Below are 8,966 nucleotides of genomic sequence, written 5' to 3' on the forward strand. Positions count from 1 at the left end.
ACCCCGGCCTCTTTCCCGTGTCACCGTGAGCTGTGGTAGTCCCTGCCGCTGCTGCTGCCTGTCAACAAGACTTGTGTGTCCGGGTTTTTGTTTTTAATCTTTTGTGACACTCTGTCCTCCACCACCATGCCCATGTACCAGGTAAAGCCCATCTGTGGGGGTGACATAAAGATTGATTTGCCCACCTGCATGTACAAGGTACCAAATATCCACGCGCAGCAAGGAAAAAGCTGCACCCCCGAACACGCGCTTCAGGTAACTAATCACATTTCGAAGTTATAATTTTATTCTTTGTATTATCATCATCATCATTATTATTATTATTATTATTATTATTATGATTATGATTATTAACTCTTTCGTTTGGGCTATGCTCCTCTCCCTGTTCGTTGTTTCCATTCATAGTTGCGCTTCTCGGACGCGATATTAGCTGGAGCTGTCTGTAGCCGAGCTAGCTAACTTAGCTTGTCAGGGAGTAATCTCAGTTTTAGGCTGATGCAACAACTACAGCGTGTCTCCGCTGTTTTACATCAAGATTATTAAACGGCATACAGTAGTGAAACGGTTCGGTTAGCTTGTCTCCAGTCTGTGACATTGTTTTTAATGTAATCGATCAGGATTGTGTCTTGATTTGAGACCATTCTTCATTTGTGGGGGTGCACCGACTGTACTGTTTCATCTGCAAGTTCATGACACTGTATTGGGGAAATTGCAGCAGTCACGTTTGGTTACAAACTTAATGTTATCATAGATGTAATTATCTCATCGTTATAGACTTAACTAGGCAGCTATATACCAGCAAGTAATATTGAACCCATATTTACGTGTTACTGAATAGTCATCTTAATTAGAGATTTTTCATTTTAATTAATTTTACTGTTGGTTAATTATAGATTTTTCTTGTTTGATCATCATGAAGGCATGCTATTTCAGTGGCTGGACCAGTTTAGATCCAAAATGGCCAATAGAAGCAGCTGTAAACCCCCCATGCTTTGATAGTGTAATATTTTTGCTTTCACTTTCAGCATCTGCAGTGGAGCATAAACGATTCTGTTGATTCATGACTCACAGCATGGCTTTCATGAATGTATAGCATGTTTTCTTTGCACATTTCAATGATGTTTATGTGATGAGATTGAGGCCATGAAGAGAATTTGAACTTCATCTGTCCTTAGAGATTTCTGGTGTTATGCATTAACATATAAACTTGTAGTCAGACTTCAGATAGATGTGTAGTCTTTGTGTATCTTGAAAATAGCTGACTGAGTAACCACTCAGCTCTGTTGACCTCTGCAGAGCTGAGTCACCACAACATTTTGATTGTAAAACTGATCAAAATTTAGTTTAAAAACAAAAAATTAAGCATACTAAAAGTATAGCAAATTATGAGCCATTTTTTTCCTACTTTTTTTTTTGTCAAAGCAGCTGTTAGTAATTACTACATGGAATGACATAGGAGCTTCAAATTGGTACCATAGGTGTGCCTCATAGGAGGATAAGGGGTAGTCGCCAGTATTTTTTTGCTTTACATTAGTCATTCATGTGACTTGTGTGGTTTAAGCCAGATTCAGTGTTGTTGTTTTTTTTTTTCTGTGTTGCTTCAGAATGGCGAGGTGGACCCAGCCGTCAAAGCTCTGGAGGCCCGGCAGGATGAGATCATGAGAAAACTCTATGAGCTGAAAGCAGCTGTGGAGGGCTTGGCCAAGACGGTGATGACCCCTGATGCCGATCTGGACCTGACAGTCAGCAGCAGCCTCTCCTCCCAGTGCTCCACAACCTTCAAAAACACCACAGACCTGGACACAGTACTGGGCAAGGTATAAAAAAAAATCTTTTTTTGTCTTTTGTTTGTCGCTACTGGTAACATTTCTTTCAAACTACTCACTGGCAGTAATTTTAACTGAATGCTTTACTGTTACTGCCTTTTCTTGCCAGTAGTAGTAATCTCTTATCCATCTTCCTGATCACATCTCCTCTGTCATTCCAGGTTTTTATACTGTTAACCTGCTCAACCTGGCTATAATTGAGTTTACCTTTTAAGCCTACCTTAGGGTATAGACTGAATATTAGCTGTATGTGCAGGCTGTAGTGGTGTCATAATAGCAGAGCCTATCTTTATGTGACCAGGATCTCGGTGCTCTCCGTGATATCGTCATAAACGCCAACCCGGTGCAGCCACCCCTGACCTTGCTGGTGCTCCACAGCCTGCTCTGTCAGCACTATCGAGTGCTCTCCACTGTCCACGTCCACTCCTCTGTTGCCAGTGTGCCACCACAGCTTCTGTCCTGCCTCGGACCACGGCACACAGACAGCTACGCCCGCCACATGTTTCAGCTGGGCTTCACCCTCATATGGAAAGATGGTGAGGTCACCTGGGCACTTTTGCACATTAGGCTTGTTCTGAGTGTCAGATTTGAACAGTCACACATGCTTGAGGATGTTTTTCTGGTTTCTTCCAAAGAATCAGTTTAGAAATCCTACTTAGAAGTTCTAGAAAGTCAAGAACCTAAAACAGTAGTAGTCATATGTTCATTGTACATGGCCCTGTGTCCTTGCTCACTTTAATGTGCTGGTGCAAGGCAGTGCTGATACAGTTTAATTTGGATGTAATGTCTTGTGAAAGTATGTGGGTGGCTTGTTTCATAGAATTCTAGTTTTTCTAATACTATGAAACCAATTATCATACCATAACCACGTCAGGGTATTTTTAAAACAAACAAAAACAACTGCAATCAGACATAGTCTTCTGAGTAGGCGTTCAGCTACTTTATTCTTTAGTGTATAATTAGGAAGCAATGCTTCATTTATGAGATGCAGATAATGAATTCATTATCAAAAACAAAAACACCTCAGTTTTCTAATGCAGTGAAGTCTGGGAATGCTGCACGCCCATATTGTGACTTACCATCAACATACTTTGCTGTTTTGTATATTTGACTCTTTACTTGAACTAGAAAAATTAGAAGCATGTCCTATTAAAACAAAAATTGTACCCATAAATCTATCAGGAAAGTGTTTACTGAGGTCAAAGATCCAGTGAGTAGTTGAGTTTTGTTCCCACAGACTCTTTTCATAGAATCTTTTTATACAGCCGCCCCCTCCTGGTCATTAGAAAGAATGTGGGTTTATGGCACTTAAGTGTTGGTTTCACTTTTTAGACCCATGCCCTACAAAAGCAGATGTTTTAATCTTTATATTGACACCATTTGTCTAAAAGTTATGACCTCATTTCTCTTCTGCATCCACAGTTCCTAAACCACAGATGAAGTTTAGCATCAAGAACATGTGTCCCATTGAGGGTGAGGGCAACATAGCACGCTTCCTCTTTAAGCTGCTTGCCCCCTATCCCAGTGACCCCGCTGTTGCTACCCTGGTGGACAGCTGGGTGGATACGGCTTTCTTCCAGCTGGCAGAGGGCAGTGTCAAAGAGCGATCCGCTGTCCTGCGGGCCCTAAACTCAACTCTGGGTTCCAACCCCTGGCTAGCCGGACCAGAGTTCTCCCTGGCTGATGTCGCCTGCTACTGCTGCGTGCTGCAAAGCGGCTCGGCCTCCTCATCTCCGGCTAACGTCCAGCGCTGGATCAAGTCTTGCGAGAACCTGGGCCACTTCAGCCATGCCAAGCTCCTTCTGAAATGACTTGGGCTGTTCCAGGGCCAGACACCAGATGCAAAGTGAGAGAAGGGCATTAGAATAATAAAATATATCCCCACCATGTCTGAAACACCTCCTGATGCTTCCTTCCTTGCTCTAGCGTAACACTGAACTGACACAGATGAAGTAGAAGCACTATGGCAGATGGGTAAAGTGACTCAACGGTATTTATTTTTGCCATGATGCTATAGAGAGATCCTAAAGCTGCATTTTGCGAGGGAGGAAGAATAAGGAGATGGTATGGACAAGGGTTTGGTGATGGGTTCAATCAGTGATACTAACGGAGGTTATTAGACAAACACACACACACACACACTCTACACCTTCCACCCACTTTGTGCCTAACACGACCCTGTTAAAAATGTGTGTGGTGATGGGTATTGCTTGTTGTTTTCAGAAGTAATACTTTGTACCATTCGTGTGTTTTGTTTTTCTGAAATCATTAAAACTTCTACTTTCTACTTCAAACTTTGTGCCCAGGTTTGATTTGTTGCACTGTTTGATCACTTCAAAAACCATTTCACTCCAAGTAGACAAACGGCTGGCATTTACTGAAGTGCACATCTGTGTCTAACAGGTGGCAGGAGTGACATTAAGTGACAGAAGATAATTTTCTAGCATGTCATTCATCAAGCTTATTCAGATGTTTATCATATCCAGTCAAACAGAGGTGCACTGAACCAAAAGGGCGGAAAAAACACACACACAAGAACCCACTTCTTTGCTACAGGAATAGATTCACACCTACTACCAATTTAAAGTCAGCAACTAACCTAAAATGCATGTGTGTGGACTGTGGGATGAAGCTGGCATACCCAGAGAGAACCCCCAAACTCCCAGTATTATGGCCCCTAAACCCTGTATTGATCAGTGCATATTTTGCGTCATCCAACCACATATTAACGATACAGAAGCTGTGATTGAGCCTTTAGTACATTTACACGCTCTTCCTGGGTTCTCTACAGGTACTCCCAGCTTCCTCCTACAGTCTATAAACAAAGACCCCTGAACTCAGTGCAACTCCAGATACTTCTGTTTCATTTTACTTTGCAGCAGCAAAGAATTGTTGCTTTACTCTTTAATCTACACTCCTCCAGCTTGTTCTTTCTCTGCAATCAGTTGTGTAAGCTGTTTTTTCTCCCTATCAGAAGCTGCACTATGGAACAGAATCCCAATTCAGAAGAGAAATAGGTTTTCAGTTTTCAAGTCCGTTTAATCCTCTGTGACTGCTGTAGGCAAACTCACGGAAAATCACTCAGAGAATATATTTAGGAATAATATATCGAAGGGAAAGCAAATCCCAAGGTTTTTCAGGCTCTCTGCGGGCTGGTTTTTGCATTTTCAAAAATGTCAGGTCTTCGACAGCTCGGGTCCAGACAGAGCCTGTGTTTGCATTCTCTGACAGCCTCCTGTTGGTCTCCAGGCAGCTGTCTGACAAGACGAAAGCTCTTAGCTGACATCCGGGCACATGGCAAAGAATACACTGGGGAAATGTGCACCACTGGAATTTCACTGTTTGCATGTTGTGCATCTTCCTCGCACACAAACACACCCGGACGCGTTTGAAAGTGCAATGAGTGTTTGCCGAACGCGTTTGGTGCTGCATGTAAATAAGGCAGCTGATGTCATTCTGTAACTAATCTAATTACTTGTGGCTTGCAATTGGTTTTTATGAAAGGGGGGGGGGAAAAAGGCGAGACACAAACAAACAAAAGGAGCGGGGGGGGGGGTCTCTTCTTGTCGCTTTATATATGATATAAAATACAGACAGGAGATGCATTCTTACTGAACAGCTGTAGAAAAAAAACAAACTGAAAGACAAAAATCACTTCAGTTTAACCCCGTGGCTACATCAAATCACAACAACAGCACAGATAAAGATGCTTTCTGTCAGTCCGAGTGTCAGTGTCTATGATTGTCAATCAGATGTTTTCATTAAGCCATTCTGGAGTGGGAGACATATGCTTTGCCAACCAAAACAGGCAGGGGGGATAAATATTAGAAAGAACATTTGGGCTAAAGTGCCTGAAATGAGATATTGTTCAGTGTTCTCCTGTGATGACTTCAAAACAATATGGTTTGATTTTGTGTCGGTTAAAAGTCTGAGACGGACATCGGTAACCCATTCACTCGCTGACCAGAGAGCACAGGTTGCTGTTGTATCTCAAAAGCTGAATGCGCTCGAAATAGTCGTCAGTCAGAAAGTTTCTCTGTGATGTCACCAGGTTGCCCTTCTGGCTGAAGAGACGCTGGACGGGGGCCGTGGACGGCAGGGTGGTGTTGTATTTTAGGAAGAGCTGCTTCACTCTTGGGAAGTCCTGCAGGCACTCGAGGCTCTTCCCCGTTCCTTCTACATACTTGCGAATCTCCTCCAACACCCCCCGCTGCTGGATCTGGACGGCCGGTTTCACTGAGCCGTAGCTAAAGAAGTCATCCTCAGATTCAATGGTGGACAGGTTGCGGCTGGTGTTCGCCTCGGTTACGGTGCAGGGATCCATCTGGGACGCCTCCGAGGCCAGCAGGGCGCACATCTCCTCCCTCTCGGAGGCCGCCATCCACCACAAGCGAAACTGAGGAGTGGTCGCGGTCGCAATCTTCGCTTCGGTGCTGCCAAACAGCTCCTGGAACCGCACGTCGATAGCCATTACAATGGCGTTGATGGCATCGCCGAAGTATTTTGCGGCATCCTTCTGCTCATTTAGCTTGTTCTTCAGACTGAGTACGGTTGGGATGACCAGGCCCAGGTAGCATTTCTGCTCCGCCTGGAAAAGTTCGAGTGCAAATGCGAGCGGGTGAAACACAGTCACATATTCCTTCAAGAAGGCCATCTCCTCCGGCTGAAAGCGTGGGACCTCGAGGCGAGCGCAGAGCTCCGTCAGCTCCCGCTCGCTGAGAGAGACAATCTTCTGCACGGCACAGTACTCTACGTTCCAGCGTATAACGGTGGGGACGACGAGTGCCATCTTCCCTATCTCCTCTGCCGCGTCCATCCCGACCTGGAGATGGTGGCATTTGCTCCATATGGCAAACACTTTAGCCATGGCACTGTAATGTAGCTGGCACATGGGCCCCTGTGACACAGCCTGCCAGAAGTCATCAGTGACGATCTGCTCCAGGGTGTGTGACGCACAGCGCTGCACGGTGGGCAGAAACAGCAGCATGTCCTGCTCCGGCTCACCCTCGAGCACGGTGCTCACGTTCTCGTAGAAACCGATGTCGTCGTCACTTTCTTGGCTGTCCAGCGCAAACTCCCTGAAGACACTGATGAAGGGGCTGCCGTTATCTGTGACTGTTGTCTGAACTTTACTCTCAATATTGTAGGCCACGTGGACGTCGTGTATGCGGCCGGCGATGGTGTCATACGTGATCCTGCCCTGCAGCCGTGCAAAAGCCAGGGCGGCGGATTTCCTCTCCAAAGAATCCATATCGATCCAGTGACAGGTCATCCCAAAGAAGCTCCTGTTGTGGGCTGTCCAGATGTCCGCTGTGGTGCACACATACTGGACGCTGCTGAGCTTAGACATCAACTCTTCCCGCATCTTGGAGAATCCGTGGTCCACCTTAGTAAACAGGGTCACCCTGTCCATGGATTTGAGCCCTTCAGTTAAACCGGCAATCAGCTTCCTGAAGCCAGGCTGCTCCAGCACATAAAATGACTGGCAGTCCTCCACAATGAAGTTGAAGATCAGATCATCGATCTTTGCCTGGGTCAGGCATTTGGAGATGATTTCCGCTTTGAGCTTTTTGAGCTGGCAGTGTCTGCTTTCCTCACCGTTGTATTCCTCTTTTTTCCGTCCTCTCTTGGCATCAGGCCTGGCTTCACAGCCTAAATGTGTTCTCTAGAAAACAAAGAAAGATTTCATGGCAGTTGTTTTTTTTTTCTTTAAACAGACTTTCCCAACATTTTATAAACTTTAATTGCACTGAAAAACACTCCTAAGAACACTTCTGCAGAGTAAAGCGACTGTTTGTGTTTTTTTTTCTTTCCAGAGAAGTTGAGCACTACGAGCCTCCAGCGCCAGTAGCATGCAGCTGCAATGTAACGTTATTAATCACGAGGGTGGCTATTCATTCATTGAGTCTTTTAAACATTAACAAACACTGGAACGGGAAGTTGTACCGGGGCTGTTAGGCTGACTGACTTACGTCTAAATGTTTCTTTAGATTTGAAGTGGAGGTTTTTGACGTGGACAGCAGATTAACCCTCGGCAAGCACAGATTACACTGGACGATGATATTTTTCCCTTGATCTGCCTTGTACGTGAAATGGTGTCGATAACGCCAAGTATTAATGGCCGATTTGGTCTCGCCGCTGGTTTCTTGGTGATCCGCATCCATTTCGAATTCTGTCTCTGTTGTTACTGGTACCTTGAAATATAATAAAAGTATCGTAATCCGATTTAGTAATCGTGATTACACGTAAAGTAACGATGGCGGTAGAGCAATCCTCATGAAAAAGGGGCAGGCCTTTGTTCAGATGCTTCCCAGAAAACGAAGAAGGAGACGACAACACCGTCAGCTAGCTTCCCCACATGCGCTCTGAGAGCAGCAACGGCAAAGAATGGGAACACTGGCGGAAGTACGCATGCGCCATACCCAAACGAGTCCCATCAGAGTGTCGTCACTGTCCGATCCTTGTACGTTTGATTGCGTTGACTGTGGCGCTTTCACCAGCAGTTCCTTTTCCCCTCTGTGTTTCTGCGAGTTGGCGCCACCACCAGGCAGCAGACGTAAGAAACGACAAACGACGCAATCAATGGAGACATTGTTTCAAAGACCGAATATATTAAATGAGCAAGCAGTTACAGAAAATAACCATGCGAAGAAAATTAATGGGGGAAAAAGAGAAGCTTAGAACAGTTTCCTTTTACAGCCTATCACAAGTTTCACACGGGGGATCTGAAAGGCTAAAACGACAGTAACACAAGCACAACTGTTGGATTGTTTTAGTCTGGACAGCCTTTAAAGTTGTTCAGATTCAGCGGGCAGACAGATGTTCGTGCATCATTTAACGCAAAGGTATGATGTGGCATTCAGCCCGCTTTGTTCTGACTTTTAACTGAGTCCCATTCGTTTCCACACCGCACTTTCAGTTTTTAGGTGCACATTTCTAAACAGCGGTCAGTTTTTCTTTTCTGTTTTTTTTTTATTTGTACATTTTTGTTGTACAGGTTTATACTTTAGTGCCATTCTCTTTCTATTGTATTAGTGTTTTTATCATATTCCTTCAGCAGCTGGAAAGGTGGCCGCCCTCCCTGAGCTTGGTCCTGCTCGAGGTTTCTTCCTGTTAAAAAAAACTCTTGCCAAGAAGGGT

The 8,966-nt window shown here is 44.8% G+C and overlaps 2 protein-coding genes across 3 annotated transcripts; one reads left to right on the forward strand and one right to left on the reverse strand.

Moving 5' to 3' along the window:
- Positions 1-4,120, forward strand: aimp2 (aminoacyl tRNA synthetase complex interacting multifunctional protein 2). Of its 2 annotated transcripts, none has more exons than XM_005925465.2 (4): positions 1-255; positions 1,605-1,817; positions 2,128-2,362; positions 3,249-4,120. In XM_005925465.2, the coding sequence occupies exons 1-4, from the start codon at positions 127-129 to the stop codon at positions 3,635-3,637; spliced, it is 966 nt and encodes a 321-aa protein (XP_005925527.1). In that variant the 5' UTR covers positions 1-126; the 3' UTR covers positions 3,638-4,120. The 2 variants fall into 2 exon arrangements, with proteins under 2 accessions (XP_005925527.1, XP_005925529.1); XM_005925467.2 differs by having other exon boundaries at positions 1-141.
- Positions 4,121-4,623: 503 nt separating this feature from the next.
- Positions 4,624-8,262, reverse strand: zgc:161969 (uncharacterized protein LOC569044 homolog). Its single transcript, XM_005925468.3, has 2 exons — positions 7,799-8,262; positions 4,624-7,491 (listed from the first exon to the last, which is right to left on the reverse strand). Exons 1-2 carry the CDS (start codon positions 7,988-7,990, stop codon positions 5,779-5,781), a joined length of 1,905 nt encoding a protein of 634 aa, XP_005925530.1. The 5' UTR covers positions 7,991-8,262; the 3' UTR covers positions 4,624-5,778.
- Between the last annotated feature and the right edge of the window lie 704 nt (positions 8,263-8,966).

The sequence above is a fragment of the Haplochromis burtoni genome, unplaced genomic scaffold (genome assembly GCF_018398535.1).
Source record: "Haplochromis burtoni strain Fernald_Lab_line unplaced genomic scaffold, NCSU_Asbu1 Contig_81, whole genome shotgun sequence".
Classification (NCBI taxonomy): Eukaryota; Metazoa; Chordata; class Actinopteri; order Cichliformes; family Cichlidae; genus Haplochromis; species Haplochromis burtoni.